This window comes from Patella vulgata, chromosome 8, assembly GCF_932274485.2.
Source record: "Patella vulgata chromosome 8, xgPatVulg1.2, whole genome shotgun sequence".
Taxonomy (NCBI): domain Eukaryota; kingdom Metazoa; phylum Mollusca; class Gastropoda; family Patellidae; genus Patella; species Patella vulgata.
In genome coordinates this window covers 20297270-20319977 of record NC_065886.2, presented here as the reverse complement: position 1 = coordinate 20319977, position 22708 = coordinate 20297270, and the positions used below count along the sequence as shown (strand labels likewise).

The 22708-nt window shown below is 37.1% G+C and overlaps 1 protein-coding gene across 7 annotated transcripts in view; it reads right to left on the bottom strand.

Moving 5' to 3' along the window:
- Positions 1-3842: 3842 nt before the first annotated feature.
- The window catches only part of LOC126830154 (beta-1,3-galactosyltransferase 1), a 72215-nt gene continuing 53349 nt past the window's right edge, over positions 3843-22708 (bottom strand). For 3 of the 7 annotated variants that reach the window (XM_050560443.2, XM_050560445.2, XM_056102751.1), the window contains one exon: positions 8834-10433. In XM_050560443.2, coding sequence (XP_050416400.1) covers positions 8871-10094 — 1224 coding nt within the window. In that variant the 5' untranslated portion in view covers positions 10095-10433 and the 3' untranslated portion in view covers positions 8834-8870. Of the gene's footprint in view, positions 7324-8833; positions 10434-19857; positions 20153-22708 lie in introns of those variants that run through there. The other 4 variants (XM_050560446.2, XM_056102752.1, XM_050560447.2 and 1 more) reach the window with 3 other exon arrangements.

Here is a 22708-nt window from a genome sequence, read left to right as displayed (position 1 = left end):
TTGAATTCTGTTAATCATGTCATTTTGCCTTGGCCGATTTTGAGTATGATTTTGTCTGACATATTTATCATTGAAACAAACTGCATTGGTTTCTTTTGCAATTTGTTTAGGACCCGTAAAACGTTATACCAAGAAAAAAATAAAACATTTTGTTAAGTAAAGTTATATTATGACGCCAAGACGTCATAGTTTTTATGGCGTCATAGTTGGGTGGGACCCAAAATGGCGCCTGTAAATGAGTTGTCATAACTTTCCATATACAGGTCTTTGGTAATCCAAAATGGTCTCCCATGCTAGAAGACTGTTCACCAATGACGTAGATATATATCTATATCTGGGCCATTGCTGTTCACCCTTCATCCACCCTTCCCCCTTAGTTCCCATATTAGAACATTGTGTTTAAATCCAGGATAGCTTCTGTGCAGGTGACAAATCAGGTAAAGGAAGTAGGCCTACCTGGTCAATTTCCCGGGGTCCAGTCTATGAATCATGCACGTATCCTCTTTATATAAAAAAGTGCGATTAAGGTTCCTTTAGATCGTCATACGGCGTTCCTAGAGTGATAGACCTAACATTAGCCGCCTCGGCTTAGAAGCCGGGGTAGACATCGCAGCTTTTGAACGTGTTTAACGTTTAAAATACCTATGAGGTAGTTGCTTCATTGTTGTACAAAATATTATTGTATCATCGCTAGTTTGAATTTACAAAGGTCTATGAAGATTTCGTATACAACGCAACACTTAACGTGGGGTTCTACTGTGACACCGTGGTTAGTGTCTCATAGGGCCTATAAAGTTTCAATCTGTTTCACAGAGGTATTGCGACAGCCTTCTTATAACCCCGTTGCTGTTGTTCTTAATGTTTTAACGTCCCCTTCCACCGAGGGTGATATCGCAGACCTTGTTCATTTTTTCTGCACAGCCAAATTAATGATAATGACTTGACGCCAATCTGCCAAAATACAAAATTCAGTTGGCAGCATTTGATTTAAATGAAACAGTTGTCTATCTCCTTCCAAACCAACCTTATCCCAACAAACTGTCTTCTCCCAAACAAACCGTATTTCCTCTCTACCCAACAGTGTCTCCAGCCAAACCAACCGTATTTCCTCTCCAACCTACCGTATTTCCTCTCCAACCTACCGTATCTACTCCCAAACAAAGCGTATCTCTTCCCAAACAAACCGTATTTCCTCCCGAACCGACCTTAGCTCCTCCACAACCGACCTTATATCCTCCCCAAACAACTAACTGCTCCAAAACAAAATGTATTTCCTCCCAAACCAAACGTTCCTCCACAACCGACCATATCTCCTTCACAACCGACCGTATCTCTTCCCAAACAAACCGTATTTCCTTCCGAACTGACCTTAGCTCCTCCACAACCGACCTTATATCGTCCCCAAACAACTAACTGCTCCAAAACAAAACGTATTTCCTCCCAAACCAAACGTTCCTCCACAACCGACCATATCTCCTCCACAACCGACCTTATATCCTCCACAACCGACCAATTATCTCCTCCCGAACCAACCGTGTTTCCTCCCAAACCAACCGTGTCTCCTCCACAACCGGCTGGATCTCCTCCCCCATTGGACCTTATCTCCCTCAAAACCGACCTTAATATCGTCTCCAACACTTACTTTGTCTATGGTTGAATATGGTCCCACTGAATAGCTTGCTATCAAAAACCCATGCATAGACACCAAAACAAACTTCATATCACACTTACATTCAATGTTGGAGGAATTTAACCAATTCAGGTACTTTTGGGGGGTAGAGGTAACTTTTGTTGAAAATATTTTGATCCCAATACTCTTATTCATGAATATGATGCGTGGAATTATTAAAGGTCTCTATAAGGAACTTCTGACCAATTTTGATTGCTTTATCTACAAAATTGGGTGTATGAGAGGTGGTCGGATTTTGAACTACTTTCAAACTGAAAGTGATTTTTGAGAAAAATTTGGCTGAAAATTATAGTTTATGGCGTTGAACCATGTTTAAAACATGTTAGTTATTATGTGTAAATATAAATTCCATTTAAACGAGCTAAATCTCTATTCTTTGTCACCTAGAAATGGACACAAATCGGTCGCAACGCATATAATAATGTAATATGAATGTATATAAACTGATTTATGTTTCTGGTTTTATTGTAATTTCTTATCAGTTAAGTTCGGCTAAATACGCAAAGAGTCCAAATTAAATGGCAGTATTTAGTGTCTGGTTATTCCAGTCTACACCGGTAGTAGTCTCCTCGTTCATCGAGTCGCTTCATTGCAAATGGCACTCAAAATTTTAAAATTTTCATGTTGTCTTAATTATTGGATATAAGAAGCCCATCTTTTCACGCTAAGATGACAACATCAGTTTTGATTTAAATTGACCAATAAGTCATGTTTGCAATATCGACGTCTGTGGGTGATATTGAGTTAGAGACTTGCCTCCTTTAAATCAAATGCTGTCAACTCTTGAATTATTCCAAGAAAACTGACTTTTGCTATTTTGGTCGATATACTTCAAACACCTTTGTTTATCTTTCGCAATAGACCTGGCCAACAGACTGATGATACAAACAAAATCTACTCTGTTTACTCAAACAACTGAATGGAGCTATGACGCACCCTAACTCAGGATGGTCGTTTATTAAAGTAAGATATTTATTGCGATCAAAGATTAAATATTAATTATAATTTTAAAATATACGAATAATGAAAGAGACATATAATTAAAATAATTGAGTAAAGGTGTAGCGCAGATTGCAATCTGCTCGAGGAGTAAAGAATGCGCCCCACATGCAACAATCACATGACATAACTTAAACTTAAAGCGTATGCTCAAATAAAAATTTGTCTTTGGCAAGACGTTGTTATTCATTTTTCAAAAGATAGGTTGCCAGGCAACGAAACATACACACACAGTTGCTAAATCATCGACAATGGTTGTCACATATTTATTCCCTTGTAGGTAATTGGGGGCCTTTACAAGACAGTTCCATACAGATTAGATTATAATTTTTGCCGTTTGAGGGTTCACAAGGTATTTTACAGAATTGTTGAAATGTGACAGGCTTTTTTGTTTTACTAATTTAAATAATGCATATAAATTTCATACAGATCAGATGATGACTTATCGTTGGAGCATTCACATTATTCAACAAAGTAACACAAGGCCCATAACTCATGAATTAATTATTGAAATTCAATAGACTTCTTCGTTTCGCTAATTCAAATCACGCATATAAATTTCACAAAGACCGGGTGATAACTTTTGGTGTTAGACGACGGACGGACAGGGGCGACGGTAATATACGTCCACATTTCCATGTGGGCGTATAAAAATGTTGTAGAATCTAATTTTCAGAAGTTGCGAGATAATTAACCCGCACATATATCATCCCTCTCAATGATTGTAGTGGCCTAGCCAATATTCACTGCTGATCAGTCTGATACGATTTGCTACCTCACCGTGTGACGAGTTCCCATACATCCTTGCTTGAAGCTGTGCGACATGATCGCGTCACCTGGAGATCCAGCTATGGCACTTTTGTGTTGTCGTGAATAAAAGGGTTGTTTAACACGACGAGAGTAGCATATTTGTCTTTTTGGTGCCGGGACACCGGAGAGTGTCATTGTATTACCAAGCAAGTTCTTTATGGTGTATTATACGAAGCTTTATTCTGCCCCCCCCCCCACCAACGCATGAGGCCAAACCCTACGTCACTTTTGTCCGTTGCCGAGGTGAGCCCTCGTCCTCCTTATTATCTTCTTGGTATCATACCACATTTTCGATATTAATCATTTTAGGATACCCAACTATAAATATACTGACACATAAGTATATAGTTCTTTATATTTTTTATTTTTTTTTGACTATGGCATGAGACAATCGGTTGGCGCTGTGGCACTTTTGGATGACTATATATAAATCTCTTTGATTTGGATCCAAAATAAAGTTCTCGATTTCACTGGATTTTATATGTTAATTTGTTTTGTGTGGAGACAATCTGCTGTAAAACTGTATCTATTGTGTAGACATCTTGGGTCAAAAATGAAAACTAAATTTTAAAACAATTCAACATGCACCGAATTTTTCGAAACAAACATACACTCGTATAGTACTTACCATCAAATCAACCTTAATTTCAACTAAATCAAAGAGCTATTAATGTCCGAGGATCTAAATTTCTTTTGCCATTTATGCACTAACTGTATTCAGATTAAAAAAACAGACACAATGCAATACGACAGGTCATTTCGAAACTAATTTATGATACAATTTTATTTCACTAATTCGCTTGTGCGTATAGGGATCTTTAGCAGTCGGGGGGGGGGGGGACCCACTAGGTTGTACAGGCAACCCTACTCCTTGTCACGTATAAGTGTGGTATCGAAACCACGCGACTATTGACTCTATAACAGCCACCTTTTTATCTAAAGCGACCCATACACGAACAAACTTTTTCATCAATAGTATTGATCTCAATAGTTTTGACGTTTGCCCCACACACTCAATATATATTATGCAATATTTAGTTCGGGCCCAACTGGCACAATGGATGCGCTATAGCCTTATTGGTGGTTTGCGCAAAAAATATCTATCTAGAATATAATGACATCAATACTTTTAGGCCGTCGATCAATATCGCCCATACACAATCAAAAACACGTCAAATAATTTGACGTCAATACTATTGATGAAAAAGTTTGTGCGTTTATTGGCGCTTAAAGCGCACACCTTAGACCATTCGGCCACCCAACCCTCCTTCAGATTACATTATATGCTTCAGGAACGATGCAGGCGAAAGTATTGTAGTAAACTATATTATTTAAACTTTTCGGATCAATTTTCCTATATAAAAAAGAAAGCACGACTTAGTCGATTAAAACTGCAATTTGTTACATAAAAACAGTTTGTCACATTTCCGTTCCATATGTCCACGTAATATTGTCGCGTAGCTGTAATGTATCACCAATAAGAAAAGAAAGACAGCCGAGTGGGGTGAACCAAATAAATCTACTCTAGCGCTTTGAAGCATGATAAATACATATATACATATTACGTTTTATTCAATAAAGGATAATGCTGATTGTGAGTTCTGATATTTTATAACATCTTATAATATTGGCTACCCGCAGTAGTACGAAAATTGTATATGTCTGCCCTAACAGGTCGCCCGGACAGCAGCACTGCGGTCTATTCTTATTTCGAATTCCAAGTATATGGTTCGTTTACCTGCATGCTAAAGTGTACGCGGAACTAAACGCTGTTGCTTGTCAGTCCCTTGGTCCTGCACCACTTAAATGTGGAAACCACGTCGGAAAATACCGAAAATAGCGATCTAATGCCTTATTCACTAACTCACCGCAGCTTTCACGAGTAAACAATACAACGATGAGGACAATATATTCACGATATTCTAAACACTCTTTATTCCGAGTTTGAAATATCAAAAAGAAAACTACCCCGCACCACCCCACCCAACCTCTGTATTCTAGCTTGTTTTATTGATACATTTTTATACAGCGTGATTAACTTTTGGAAAACTACCTCGTTTAAATTCTACGACAAAAAGATGACAAACACGAATAGGCGGTGTTTAATTTGCATATAATGTTAAAACCCTAAAGTGTGTGAGTACGTGTTAACTTTGACATGCAGAATGTATATTAATTTGCAAAACTTTTGACTGTATAAAAAAGCAGTGCATGATTTACGACAGGTCCTACCCCGAAGGCCTCCTTTGAGACGCCTATATGTAAGTCTAAGCAGACTGGAATTGGTATCGATATCATCGATAGATAGTAAAATAACACCTTTGAGACGCCTATATGTAAGTCTAAGCAGACTGGAATTGGTATCGATATCATCGATAGATAGTAAAATAACACCTTCCCCCATGCAAGTCTCGCTGTCGTGAACTGCAAGGGAAGACAACCCTGTTTGGGAGACTGTCACACCTTATGGCTATGTGAATGAATTACAGATCGTTTTCTTTTAAAATAAGCGTCTTGGTGTCCACATTACAAAGCTTTCGGGTACATAAGCACATTTTGTGTGAGATCTATGATAAATCAGTTGTGCGTAAACAAAAAATCATCATTAACCAACTGCTTTTGTTCTTTAGTTAATTTTTTCAAAATATTCATCCACATTTCTTCCGCCGCTCCTGGTTTCCATGCATTTACTACCATTAAGCTACAAGGCTTGGGATCCGCGTAACATTTTTTACCGGTATTCATATTTAACGTCATGTGAGATCGTATATCCTCATGTGTCACATGACCTATCTTGGACGGCAGCAGACCGTACAGGTACACGTCATCAACCCAGAAAAATGGCGTCAACCAGGAAGCACGATACATGGCTGATATAATATCTGGAGAGATGAGAACAAAATAACCATTACAGTAATTAACTGGGTAGTTTTTGTACCCTCTGAACTGATCGCTTTCCACGTTCCATTTATAATTCTTTCCGCGCATGATCCCACTTGTACCTTTTTTACGCACGTGGCACAACATAAACCTTTTCTTGTTCTTATATTTCGGAATTATGTTTAGTAACAACAGAAACGGGTTTAAGAAGACGTCATCGTCAATTTTAACAATTATTTGGGAATGGTTACAATATTCGGACACCCATCTAAAAGCCAAGACACCTTTATGTGTTAAGTTATGATAATGATCCAGAAAATCTCCCTGTACAATATCACCATGTACAACTTGTTCGTTCTCCAGTAACGCTTGTATATTTGGATCCCTTGTTAAACCGAACACAAATACGATCCTACTTGATATATTTTTAAACAACTTTTTATTAGCCCACGTTTCTCGGATGATACGTCTACGATCGAAGTGGTCTGTGGCAGTGTGGACGATAGTTAAAAAAGCTAAGTTCGTAACATTTTTGCACAGATTTGGACTGTTTATGATGTAGGGACTGGCCACTGTTAATGGATATTGAGTCTTTTTTGCTGGAGATTTTTTTGTATCGTTCATTGATTCTCGTTTTGATTTATATCTCTCGGGCATAATTTTAAAGTTCTGTGATTTTTCAATAGAGCTCATAACACCATTGGAATTAGGAATGTGTAACACAAGCTCGATGCTCCCGTCATCTTTTTGAACTGCTCGCTGGTAAATGGCATCGACTTTAAGGTCACCAAGACTTACGTCAAGATGACCTTGCACAGACACCGTATAAATTAAATAACTTAGTAATATGGCCACCGACAAGAGAAAGGCACAGATAGTTTTTTGAGCAGATGTGTAGGACGTTAACATCTTGGAAGTTCTATTGGTGGTCAACTTAGATGTTTCTGAAAAATATTTAAAAATAAATACATTACATTCCTTTCTTCAAATGTTAGAACAAAGTTATCGCACGGAAACTAAGTAACAGCCGAGCAAGCCCCGCCCCAATATCACCGGGCTCATAACCAGTTTGATTTTAGAAAATAGGTTGTCATTTCAGTAACAGAGTGTAAAAAAATAAGTTGATTCAATATGGAATAGGGAGTCAGTGAAGTTCCTTTAAAAAGTGTATTAGAGAACTGAAATGGACTTAATGACAGTTTGTAGATTGTAAATCAGTCGGATGACAACTTTAGCCTCTATGATATAGAACATCCACTACGAATTATGGACGACCGAAGGACGGACTGAGAAAGGGGTGGCGATAACATACGATCACATATTAATGTAAATATATAAAAAAAAATAAACCCCTGTGTGGTTGGTTGATCTTTAGCATGACGAAACGAAATTTTGGTATAATTTTAATTAGACTGGGTGGCTAATCGAGAAGTAATATATATCACACAATGATTAATAATAGAACACAAAATACATCCCATTTATATGGTATGTTCACATAGCTTATGCAAGTTTTTTGCATTTTCCGGAAGTAACCTACCATGCGCTTCAAGTCCAAACCACCACTCCGATTTGCTAAAACTAGTGATAAGGGGCGTGTATGGGTGTATTCATCTATCAACACACCAATCCCAAATCATGTTGCTGCTTGATGACCATGTCTCCAACACTAACCACGAAGACTGAACTCGGCCACAACATTAAATATCAAAGAGAGCAGATTACATTTTACATCAACCCCAAAACTAATCTGTTTGGCTATTCTGCCCACCCACCCATCCCGTATCGTTTTGGTTATTGATGATGATCCTATCTGAAACTAACCCCGAAGCTTGCACTCAGCCACAACTTCGAATATCAAGCAAGCGATTTTTAGTGGATTATGAGCCGATTTACTGCATAACTTTCCTTCACGATTTAACAATTAAATGGATAATCGAGACTGTGCGGTTTATCGTACTGACTTTCTAAATGATGATCGAGGCTAGGCGGAAATTTCAACCGCTTAGTTATGGGTTCATAGTGGATCAATTTGAATGAAATTTTCAGCAAATTGCCTTTACATTATCTAGTTTTTAACTATTATAGTGAGAACTGCCAACTCGTTACCGAATCTCTCATAATGTATCTTTAATATATAGCATATTCTGATTCTAAATACACCAAATGCAGAGAGGGAACAGCTTTCGGACCAACATATTGCTTTATATTTTTTTCGTCACCTATATGATATAAAATATTTAACATCATCATAGACAATTCGGGTACTTTTTTGTCTACAGGTCCTAGCCAAGCTTACCCTGGATTAATATGGCAATAATAGGCTATGCGGGAAAAACCTCTCCCAACATTTCTTACGGGGGTAGTTTTATAAATAAATAGTGTGTACACACATAATCCTCTATATTATAGTATAACAGGACGATATGAAATGAAATAAAGCCGACACATAAACACCACATAATAAAATTTAATAATATCAACAAAATGCCTACAAAGACCTCAGTCCCATATTATCACGTAAAACACTTATTGCAGCTCGTCTTTTACCCCAAGGAGTGAGTTTATTCAATGTCAGTGCCCAAAATTTCTCCATATTGCCAATATCCCAAGCGTTAGCACCCACGTATGTCAGTGGTTCCTGGCCGCCATATTGTTTCAAACCAAGATTTTTATTTAAAGTTAAATTCTGTCTAATATCAATGAATTCCATAAATTGTTGTTCATAAGGCAACAAACCAAACATATACACGTCATCAACTGGTATAACCGGTGCATGGAAAGATGACTCGTATAACAGAGGTATTAAGTCACTTGTGAAGATGGCCACGTATCCCGAACAAAAAGGAGGGAAGTGATCTTCTCCTTCAAAAACGGTTAGTGGTATGTACCATTTGCTTTTGGGGTTACGCACTATTGTACTTGCTCCTGCTCGGTGAAAATGACACAATACTGTATTATTGCGATATGAAAGAAGTGGAATGAAATCTTCAACAATCTTAAAAATGTTCACAAAAATATCATCGTCAGCTTTAATGATATAACGTGCTTGTAGACAATAAGTGTTGATCCAATGAATTGCCATGGCAGATTTAAGAGTAAGGTTTTTAAAGCTGTCTATAAAATCACCCTGAATAATATCTCTATGAACGACGTTCTCTAGATCTATTGCAAACTGGGATTTCTCATCCGGCGGTTTCCCCAGAATAAAAATAGTTTTAATCGAGATATTCTGAAATACACTTTTACTGGCCCATGTTTCCCTTAACAAGCGCCGCCTTTCCGTATTTTTCCATGAACTATGGAAATATATTAAGATATCTACAGACGAATCACCACATAAACCCGAATTAGTAATAATAAAATCTTTTACAACAGGATGATCACGGTCTTCATTCACATACGGTTCTACATCAGTCCTGTTGTCAAACCATTCACGAAAATATTCTTTGGATCGATCAATGACATCGGAAAGAGATCTGTCATCACTGGGAACTAATACTGAAGCGGACATATTTCCGGTAATGTTGAAATGGGTTCCGCGGAATGAATTGGGTAAGTAGTCAGGCAATTTGGCCATCATGTGTTCATGGAATCTTGACCAATGTGTAGTCGTTGTTTCATTGAAATAAAATAAAGAAAGCACACATACTATTAACAAAGCAATTAAAACACTTTGTAATTTCCTGAAGAACTGACGACCAATCGGAAGCATTGTTTACGACTAACCAGCTCACACGACAAATTGACTATCATATATTTATAAAAGCGCTGTTACACAATATTCGTCAGTTCTATATAATTTTCAAAACTGGATGGATGAGTATCACTTCTTTTTGAATACATGGCAGAACGTCAAGCAACACAGACCTCGTCGCATCAAAGCTATATACTACCTAATACTATTACACTAGTCAACTCTTCTTGTAATGTGAATTTACCGAATCACTTAGAAAATTGTCCTGGACAATTCCATAGTACATTGTTTCTGTTTTGTTGCTAATGCAGAAGCGAATGTCCACCACCACTAATCAATCAACCAACCCACAGAGTCCTGGAATTGAGAAACATAATTTTTATTATTATAATTAATGCTGAAAAATCTCTTTCAATTCCAGGAAACCGTGTATCGGTTCCATGACAAGACTTCTATTTAGCCATACATATATTTTTTTTTTATTTATGCGATAGTGGATAAGCAATTTATTTTCTGCTTAAACATTTGAGCGCATAAACTGTAAATTAATCTATACGGTACAAACATTAAAGCATTAGTTAAAGCCACTGATCGTCATTTGGGGGACTTTAAATCACTTGAAAACTATACTGCCATTGGTACATGGCTTCTTCTTTCTCAGTGGGATATTAAATATGAGCATAATATGGGTTCAGCCATGAAAAGTTAGATATTGTCAGACAAATGGATATTACGGTCAGCTATTCAAGCTTTAAATTGTAAAATTTGTATCTATATGTGTCGATATTTTGGGCCAAAAATGAAAAACACTAAACTTAACAAGCGGCTGTCACGCAAGATACACACACATTCTGCAAGAGATGAACGGGGAACAGGGGAGGTCGATAAGACTCATTCGCTCTGTGTTCAGATGATACAATCGCATTCCCAAGGTTTTCGGCATAGGGGGTAACTCCGGAAAGGAAGGTTGCAGAATGCTGAATATCTATAGGGTTCATTCTCTCATGGACCCAATGCTTCACACCAAATTTGTAATAGATCTGTTAAAAACTATGATATATCTCATTTACAAATTCTTTATTTTGACACAATCTTATTAAAATACAGATCTATATTTTGTTTCATTTTTTTATACTTTCGATGGCCTACACTACATGGAGATCTGACAAGTTGTACTCGAAGGTCGTGTCATTGGTCGTACGAGCGACGTTGACCCTATGACGTCAGACATTGATTAATCAATCGGCGTTGGCGTTTCTAGTGGTTTACCCACAGTTCCGTGCATGGCAAGCCAAGACGTCGCCGTAACAGACTGTTTCATTGGCTTATCCCTCACTTCAACCAAGATAGGTTGCCAGGCAACAAAACATAAGCCCACAGCAGCTAAATCGTTGATAACTTGTGTCGTTAGAGCGTTCACAAGGTGCAACAAAGTGAAACATGCGCCATAACTCCAGAAGAAATTAACGGAATTTCTTGAAATTACATAGACTTCTTCATTTCACTAATTCAAACAACATATATCAATTTCAAAACAATCAGATGATAAATGTAGTCTGTAGAGTGTTCACAAGAATTTGTGGACGACGGGCGGACGGACGGACGGACGACGGCAATATACGACCACATTTCCATGTGGGCGTATAAAACCGCCGGTAATATAACAACTCTTCCAGATCCTAGTGTAGTAAAGGCAAGTAAAACGAAACTTTGAACTATAAAAACCCGAAACGAAGTAAGATCTGTGTTTTAACCTGATTGATTTTGACATAAAGTTACCCTCTTTAAATATTAAGGGAGTATTAGTACCTGAAATGAAGCATTCTTTTTATTTCCCACTGCCAGTCTTTCACCAGTAAATGAACTATATAGACCTGTTATGTTATTATGCATTCATATCAAATGAAACAATGTACGCATGTACCCATTCGAATTATAATCTGATTAATTTGTTTATCAACGCAGATCTCACATATCCTAACCCCACCTACAACACTTATCTAATCTAAAATGATGAAACATTATTTATAACTATAACAATTCAGGTAATCGTGACTCACAACAACTAGATTTTGACACTAAAGAATTCGCCGAAACGTAAATTGCAATACTATGCATTATATAATAATATAAAGCTGTGTAAACTCTATAATAAAGCAGTCGATACTTTAAAGATACATTAGTTAAGACTTTAATAAGAGTTGGCCATTCTTGTTATAATAATTCAAAAATAGATGATAAAAAAAGAAAATGTTGAGAATTGCCGATCGTTTGATTGACAGACGATAACTCCACCCACATATTTTCGATCATGAAGTAACATTCTCAATGGCTATGGTACCCTCGCTTGGCAGGCCTTTCATCGGTAGTGTCCGGTAGTGACGTCAGTGACTAACGGTAAACGTTAGCTTGGTCGGCCATTTATTGGTTTGTCTCGGAAAATACACACGTTTCCCTCCAAGCGATAAAACAGAAGCAGAAGTGAACCCGTTGATCTGAATCAAGCGCGCCACACTCAAATTTTGACTGCGAATAATCCGATTGGAAATAGTTGTTCCATATTGAATTCGGAAAAATATACGGACTCGTTATAATTACAGATTCAGTTAGGATTTTAGCGAATTGAGTGTGACGCCTAAATTCCCAGTGTGAACGCACCTTGACTGTAACGAACATGGTCGGATTTCAATCCGGATTCATTTTAAATTCCGATTCTGCTAATATTTCTATTCAAATTAATAGTCTCGATTCTTTACCGTATGAATATAACACACGAAGCTGAACATCGGTAATTCGAAAGTCTTATTTACTGCAGATTAGTCTTTGAGTTGAACGTCTGGATGAACAATTTCAACATCCTAAAGCGGAAATTCTAATATACATCCTAAACCTTAGTCACAGAATTAAATATAATATGTAACTAATTAAATGAGACAGTGTTTCGTCTTAGAAAAAAACAACTTTCTCCTACCTCCAATCTAAATCATTGACGAAAAAGAAATAACGCATAATTGTTACTTTATTAAACACACATAAAGCCAACGATTGATCAATACGTTCATTAAGAACATATACATTACAATTTAAATAATAAAATGGACTTCTCAAAAGGTAATTGATCGGTCTTTTCAATAAACCAATAAAGTATTGAAATGTACACTTATTGTCAGTCAATTACAGTAAATGAGTAACCTTTCAATTCTGCCTCCGACACAGGTGTCCTTTAAGTGAAATATTTCATTCTTAACTATGTAGATAATCGAAATCTACCCAACAAACTGCTCTAATGGAAAAACACAGAACTTCACATCTCGGGTGGCGAAACCACCGGACATCATCAAAACGATCCTTTTTTTAACGAGGATCAACAGGACACTAAACCCCATTTCTATTTCATTTCATTTCCCATAAAGTAAATCTAACGCTCTATATTCTGAGTTGACAATTTCAGACAAGCTATCCAGGAATTTCTTTAAATTTAGCACTCCATTTGTATAGTAAACCCATTTTTAACCAATATGACTTGAGATGTGGAACTGCCTTTTGAATTCGATCTAAAGAAAGATTCTCCTGCTTTGCATTTGCACCTGGAGTACAGAATGAGTTTACCCCACCCCACCCTTTACAGACGGTTCTAACGAAGGGGACGAATGGGTGAATGGTTTCGATGGGGAGAAAGAACAACTAAAAACAGACCACATTTTACAAAACATGGCAGTCTACAACCATTAAAACTGATTCGTCTAATTTTGGCAGGGGCGAATCCACAGTCCCCACCCCCAACACCAAAACCACCACCACCCTGCTCAGCTACATAAAATAGTAAAAGAACTCTTTTTTATGAGAAAAGTGTCACGGTCGTGTGCTTTATCGTTTATGTGATGGGCATTCAGAGCGCGAGGTGATGACAAAGACTTATCTAAAGTAGCTAAGTCTCTAACTCAATATCATTCAAAGTCTTACACGATGAAAACACGAATTATTTGTCAATTCAAACCAACATTGATGTTGTGATCTTACCGGGAAAAGGTGTAGCTCCTGATATCCAATATTTAAGATAAAATAAACATTTTACCATTGGTACACGAATCGTGTACCATAGTGCGTTTCAGCGTCATTTGTAACAAGTGACCAGAAAAAACGAGACTAGACATATTCCACAACTCATGTCAAACGGTGACACCAATGAGAGCATGCGCAATAGACTGGAATAACCAGACGCTAGAAATAGCAATTCGGTTGAGACTCGTGCAGTATTTCGCTGGAAATAACTGATTTGAAATTAGAGTCAAAACGGAAACAGTTGAATATAAATCAGTTTATATACCATCAGTTTATATTACATTATTATATGCGTTGCGACCCATTTAGGTCATTTTCTAGGTCCCAAATATTAGTGATTTAGATCCTTTAATGTCCCACTTAATGCTTTGCATCAATGAAAGCGAATCGCAATGTGATCATATTAATTCATAATAAGCCAACAGTGAGGCTGATGTCCCCCGTCGAAGTCCCGAAATAAATAGATGACACATATTAATTAATTGATTATCATCATCGAACTCCATCAAGGCATTCACCCAATGAAAGCCTACACAAAGTTTGAACATTCTACCTCAATTAGAAGGAGAGTTAGTGTGTTTAAAGTCTCGACCAATCAAATTGCTTATCGCTCTGCTTACCTTCACCAGAAAATGTTCATTATCGAACTTGGTCAGGGTATTGATGTACTGAAACTACACACCAAGTTTGATTACTCTCATTTAATCAGAACTAAAGTTATCGTGTACCAAAGCATCTAACAATCAAATTGCTAATGTCTCCACCAAGGCATCGACCTAATAAACACCTTTACCAAGTTTGAAAATTTTAGGTCAATTAGAAGGAGAGTTTTTGTGTCCCCTGCTACATTGGCTCAGAAACCTGACAGGCCCCCTTCTGAAATAATTCCTGGGTCCGCCCCTGTTTGGTCCGTTACAATGCCCCTCTCTTGTCTTGTGTGTCATAAACTGGCTTTTGTAAGTTTATGCAAAATGCGTGTATATATACACGAAGATTATCTGATATTTTCGCATGCCATAGCCTAAACCAGGGCACAGTGTGGTATTCTACGGATTATCCGTACCTTTATACACGGATGATTAAAATTAAATTGTGTATTGTTATGTTAATCAAAGAAAGAATGTGGTCTCTGTTCTCACATTCAATTTTAGTTGTGAACTAGACATTGGAACTTGTGTTTATAAGTCCATGACCAAGTATAGAATGAGGTCTCTGTTTTCATATTCAATTTTAGTTGTGCACTCGACCATGAAACTTGTGTTTATAAAGTCCATAACTAGTATAGAGGGGCATCAGGTTCAAAATGAGATACAGAGTCAAAAGTAGAAAATCAAAAGTAAAAGAGAAAATCCTTAACTAAAAGTGACAGTTTCGTGGAGAAAACCTATAACTTTATGCATTTAACCAGAATTCCTAGTTCCTCACGATTTTCTAACACAAAACCCCTACGCGAAAGCCAATTATAGAAATACAATTGAATCATATGTTAGTCCCGAAATGGCCTAATTTGTGGTGGGTGGACGTTATTGTTGTTTTTCTTACCATAGCTAAATGTATTTAATATTGGTATAACTACCCCCCCCCCCTCCTTCAATGTTTCTAATAAACGTATCAAATATCTGTTTGTCTGCAAAGTAAATAACACGGAAGATCCAATGAGTAAACAATTTCCATAGTAAGATCTCAAATGTGGCTTGTAAGCTTGTCAGATATATTCAATTATATACTGGTCTAGCTGCAATAACTACTAGTAATTTGATACAATTAGATCACCTCAACATTTCTATATTCGGTGGGGGGGGGGGCGGTTTTTCAGTTATTATTTTCATGGTTTCTAATGCATGTGTTTTAATCACAGGACTTTCAAAAAGTCTAGATTTCATACCAACTCCGTTCCTTAAGAATTCGAACATCTTATTTCTTTTATTTAAAATGGGATAACTATCGTGTAAATTATATTGTAACCCAATTAATATATCAACAGTTAAGACTTGAGTATAAAATTCACTATATTGTATCATATTTCTACCTTACGTTCGTGACCCATATACATTTACTAAAAGGAACTAAACCTCTAACCTAATATTCGAAACTAAAAACATGAAGTAGAATTCCATATTGGTTCATTTCAATCAATACTGATGTTGTTATCTTGCCGTGAAAATATAGGAACCTATATCCAATATTTAATACACAATGAACATTTTATAATCAGTAAACGAGTCGTGTATTCTATGATTTCGGGTCCCATTTGTAATGAATTAAGGAAAACATATCCTACAAGCAACGCCGGATTAACCACGGGGCACCCGATTAGATTTTATTACATACTTCGAGAAGGTATTTGTTGAGTAATAAAACCTTCTAGTAGTTTATCGAGGGCTGACCGTCCTTACCGCACGGTACAAATATTATCACCACTAGAAGCAACAAATTCCAGAACTCATGCCAAAATGGCCGCTTTATACAAATGAGTATTTAGGGGAATACTAACCCGAACCCTAACCCTTTTAAGAGAAGTAAATATAGGTTGCCAGGCAACGAAACATACGCCCACAGCAGCTAAATCGTCCGGGCAGTCAACAAGATTTGTCGCATATTTTTACTTTTTTCGGTAATGAAACATTATACACTAAAATCTGATAAAGAGCAACAACTCAGAAAACCATTAGAATTTGTTTGGTTTTTATAAAGTTCTGCCCCATGCTAACGTTTTGTATACAAAACTTTTAATACTGTATCATGGATTTAGCTGTTCCAAGTCATAAAAATTCATTGAAAATCAATATACTTGTTCGTCTCCAGATCATAAACTCTGTGTATCAATCTGAAGTCAATCGGATATTAACTTTGGCCTCTAGAGCGTCCACAAGATTTTTCAAAGTGATCAAGGGCCATAACGTTGGCAGTAATTATCAGAAATCTTTGAAAATCAATAGGATTCTTCGCCTTGTGACCTCAAACACTGTTTATAAATTTAAAGTCAATCAGATATTAACTTTAGAGCATCCACAATGTTTTTTGAAGTGATCAAGGGCCATAACTCTGGCAGTAATTATCGAAAATCACTGAAAATGAATAGACTTCTTCGTCTCATGACCTTAAACACTGTGTATAAATTTAAAGTCAATCAGATATTAACTTTACATTCTAAAGCGTCCACAAGAATTTTCAAAGTGATCAAGGGCCATAACTCTGGCAGTAATTATCAAAAATCACTGAAAATAAATAGACTTCTTCGGCTCATGACCTTAAACACTGTGTATAAATTTAAAGTCAATCGGATATCAACTTTAGACTCTAGAGCGTCCACAAGATTTTTCAAAGTGATCAAGGGCCATAACTCTGGAGGTAATTATCGAAAATCACTGAAAATGAATAGACTTCTTCGTCTCATGACCTTAAACACTGTGTATAAATTTAAAGTCAATCGGATATTAACTTTAGACTCTAGAGCGTCCAAAAGATTTTTTGAAGTGATAAAGGGCCATAACTCTGGCAGTAATTATCGGAAATCGCTGAAAATCAATAGGCTTCTTCGTCTCATGACCTTAAACACTGTGTATAAATTCAAAGTCAATCGGATATTAACTTTGGCCTCTAGAGCGTCCACAAGATTTTTTGAAGTGATCAAGGGTCATAACTCTGGCAGTAATTATCGGAAATCGCTGAAAATCACTAGGATTCTTCGTCTCATGACCTTAAACACTGTGTATAAATTTAGAGTAAATCGGATATTAACTTTGGCCTCTAGAGCGTCCACAAGATTTTTTGAAGTGATCAAGGGCCATAACTCTGGCAGTAATTATCGGAAATCGCTGAAAATCAATAGGCTTCTTCGTCTCATGACCTTAAACACTGTGTATAAATTTAAAGTCAACCGGATATTAATTTTGGCCTCTAGAGCGTCCACAAGATTTTCTGAAGTGTTCAAGGGCCATAACTCTGGCAGTAATTATCGGAAATCGCTGAAAATCAATAGGCTTCTTCGTCTCATGGCCTTAAACACTGTATATAAATTTAAAGTCAATCGGATATTAACTTTAGCCTCTAGAACGTCCACAAGCAATTGTGGACGCCGGACAGACGGACGGACGGACGGGGGCGACAACAATATACGACCACATTTCAACATTCTTACTCATTAAGAATCAAAGTTGTCGAGCTCCAAAGTCTCGACCAACTAACTGCTTAGCATCGAACTTAGTAAAGGTATTCGAACTTGGTCATGGTATTGATGTAATGATATACGCTAAGTCTCACCATTCTCAATCAAATTGCTCATCATCCAACTTAAGTCAAGGTATTGATGTACTGAAACTATACTTCGAGTTTGATGTAATGAAACTACACACCAAGTTTCATCACTCTCACTCAATTGGAATCAAAGTTATCATGTCCCAAAACATCGACGCCGCAAATGTTCATTATTGAACTTAGTCAAGGTACTGATGTAATGAAACTATATTAATTAGGTTACAATATAATTTACACCATAGTTTATCCCATTTTAAAATTTAAAAAGTAGATATTCGAAAGTATACGTCAATTAGCATCAAAGTTGTCGGGCTCCAAAGTCTCGGCCAATCAAATAGCTTATCATTCTGCTTAAACTGAGCCGAAAATGCACCACGTTTCATCACTCTGACTTAATTAGAAGCGAAGTTATCGTGTCCCAAAGCATCGACCAATCAAATTGCGTATCTCTGCTTAGCCTCACCAGAAAATGCCCATCATCGATCTCATTCAAGGCATTCGCCTAATAAACACCTACACCGAGTTCGAACACTCTAGCTCAATTATAGAAGCAGGGTCATTCTTTCCCAAAAAGTGTACGGCCAAACAGACGGACGGACGGACGGGCCCATTTTAATAGCCCCCTGCTTTCTTCAATATGCGGGGGACAAAAATAAACCAGTAATGTAAGTGTATAGATAACTGTCTAGTTTCATAACTGCATACCAGAAGATTTAGTAAACCGAATGTATAACCATTGTCATGAAATAAACCCCAACCTGCATGCCTTAGAATATCTTAAAATCTTTATACTATAGCACGCATGAACTTTGTATATGGAATTTCACAATAGGGACATGCTAACGTTATTATGACTGGTGATGAAAAATCCTCGTAACCTATAATCTATTCAATTCTTTTTTTTTCGGGGGGGGGGGGTGTATAAGGGACATGTTGGTAAAATAGAATTGTTGATACATGAGTGAATTCGTCGTTTACTCCGATCATCATTTAAAGAACATTAGCACACGAATTACGCCATTTTTCAAAATGATTTCTATACAATGAAAGGAAACATCCCCAGTAAAGAACTGTGTTTATCAGGCGACATGAAAAAATATATAGGCTTAATACACTGTGAATAAAGACAATATCAAACAGGACAAATTAAAAATGTACACATCTGAAGAAGATTTTATATTTAATAAAGCCTAAAATAAACTTAAGCTCTGATTAATCTGATGATAATTAGAACAGATGAGACTATAATTACATTCATAGTTACAACATAATCTGTTAACCAGATGAAATTCTCAAATAAATGTGAAGTGGTATTAGATGTCTTGTGACCGACATCCTTCGCTACTTATAACCAATTGGACCAATCATTTTGGATTTTATTTTCGAAGCTTGCAACACAATATATAATGACATTTCATCGTTTCCTTTTTAGAGATTTTTTTACAGATCGCTTCTAACTTACCTAATGAAATAAATGATGACCGTTTTATGGTTACTAGTCCTCTCCCATAATCAGTGTCTATATTATACACCTGACGTAAAAGATTTCACATCACATGATAGCCCAATTCTAATCTAATATAGTCAGCCACACTTATCAATCATATCTATAATGTGTGTTCACATGATAAGACAATCCCGCAACCCACTTTTACACTCGGCTACTTTAAAGTTTCAGTCCAGTGGCTAGCCTGATTTATGTGAGCCATTGTACCTTCCTGTTTGTAAGTAAGGTAGTTTATAACTTTCGTGAGTGAACTGATATGCTACATTCACATTCTATAAACACTCAACTAAAAAATATGAAAGATTTATAATTAATCCCAGCTCTTATCTTCTTATCTACAGATTTTCGTCGTATTTTATTTCAAATTAAGATACAAATGTCCGGGTGATAATATCACACACATGTCAACAGTTAATATACTTAAATGTATCATAGAAATAAAAACATGAAATTAACAAATACGTGTATGATTTATTTTTTTCTTTAAAAATATGCAAAGAATGTTCACGAATTAATACACCATATTTGTGTTACTATTACATACAACATAAAAAAGGGCTACAACAAGCGGCCAGGATGGCTCAGTGAGTAAGACATTGTCTCGCTAAACTGGAGGTTCCGTGTTCGATCCCTGATGTGGCCACATCACAATTTCAACATAATGATCGATACTGTTCAATACTCTACTGTTCATGTGAGGAGCGACAAGATATAATATTCAATACTGTTGCATACAATTGTGTCATTTATCGTTTTAATCTAAATTGAAGTAAAGATGGGTTATCAGGCAACGAAACATACGCCCACAGCAGCTAAATCGCCGGGCAGCCGACAAGGGTTGTCGCATATTTATTCTTTTGTAGGTAATTGGGGGCATTTACAAGACAATTTCATACATATCAGATTATATTTTTGTTGTTTGAGGGTTCACAATGTTCTACAAACTGAAACAAGGGTCTTAACTCTGGAAGTAATTTACAGAAAAATTATGAAATGTGACAGGGTTTTTCGTTTCACTAATTTAAATAATTCATACAGATCGGATGATAACTTTTATCATTCGAACGTTCACAAGGTTCACAAAGTAAAACAATGGCCATAACTCTAGAAATAATTGACGGAAATAGCTGAAATTCAATAGACCCCCGTTTCACAAATTTATGCATATAAATTTCATACATATCGGATGAACTATCATCAATCGAGCATTAGCAAGGTTGAACAAGGTGAAACAAGGGCCTATCTCTAGAAGTAGAAGTAATTATTGTAAATTGCTGACATTCAAAAGGGTTCGTGGTTACACTTATCTAAATGATGCATATAAATTTCATACAGATCGGATGATAACTTTTGGCGTTAGAGCGTTCACAAGGTTCAACAAAGCGAAACAAGGGCCATAACTCTAGATGTAATAAACGGAAATTGCTGAAATTAATAGGCTTCAACAAAGTGAAACAAGGGCCATAACTCTAGGTGTGATTAACGGAAAGTGCTGTAATTCAATAGGATTCGTCTTTTGACTAATCTAAATGACGCATATAAATTTCATACATATCGGCAGATAATTTTTGATGTTAGACCGTTCACAAGGTGCAACAAAGTGAAACAAGGGCCATAACTCTAGAAATAATTAACATAATTTATTGAAAATTAAATAGGATTCTTCATCTCACTAATGTAAACAACATATACACGTACTCTTCAAAATCAAAAAAAAGTAGGGGATATTCAGAAACATTACAAAACTGCGGAAGTGCACTGTTGATTTTATTAGAGGTAACCAGTGAATGTTACTAACAGGCCAATTGCCTACACATGAACATAAACAGTTCATATGGGCGGCTTATCTGACGGCCCCATTTCACTCGCAAAGAGATACACTGTCAACAGTGAAAATGGACTTTTTTGATTTTTGTCTTAATAATAAGTAATTGCTCCACTAATCCTCAGACATTCAGCAATTCGTCGTGGCATGCTCCTAATCAACCGTCCAATCACGATTTGGGGCAATCTGACCCACTCCTCTTGCAGTGCCACGGCCAATTCTTGCAGACATGCTCTATAGGCGAAAGGTCAGGACTCATGGCTGGCCAAGGCATATGGACAACATGGTAACGCTGGAGGTAGTCATTCACGACACGAGCGCGGTGGGCACGGGCATTATCATCTTGAAAGATGAAATGTCGACCTGCACGTTGAGCAAAGGGCAGAACTATCGGTGCCAGGATGTGGTCACGGTAGTACATACCAGTGACCCTTCCTTCAATAATATGCAATAGTGATTCCTCCCCACACCATAACAGACCCACGTCCGAATCTGGCATGCTGTCTGACGTTAAAATTAGCATGACGCTTATTTACACGCCTCCAAACGCGAGCACGCCTATCGGTGAAATCCAGAGTAAATCTGGACTCATCTGAGAACATTACACGCGCCCATCGACGATTACCCCAATTTCTACGCTGCCTACACCATTGACGCCTGTTTGCCATGTGCTGGCGAGTTAATGGAGGCACAACACGCGATTTTCACGCATGCAAACGGGCTGCATGTAGCCGATTTCTAATCGTTTGGGGTGTAATTCGAATTCCTGTAACTTGGTACAAGTTTACAGAAAGCTGATTGGCCGTTTGTCCTCGATTTCGCAGAACCTGTGTACGAATGTATCGATCCTGGGCTTGTGTAGTGGTTCTAGGACGACCTGAACGAGGTCTATCATCAGCATTGGGTGTTTGTTGGTACCGGTTCCACGGGTCTGGTGATCACAGACTGCGACACATTAAGCAAGTTGGCTACCGCTCGCTG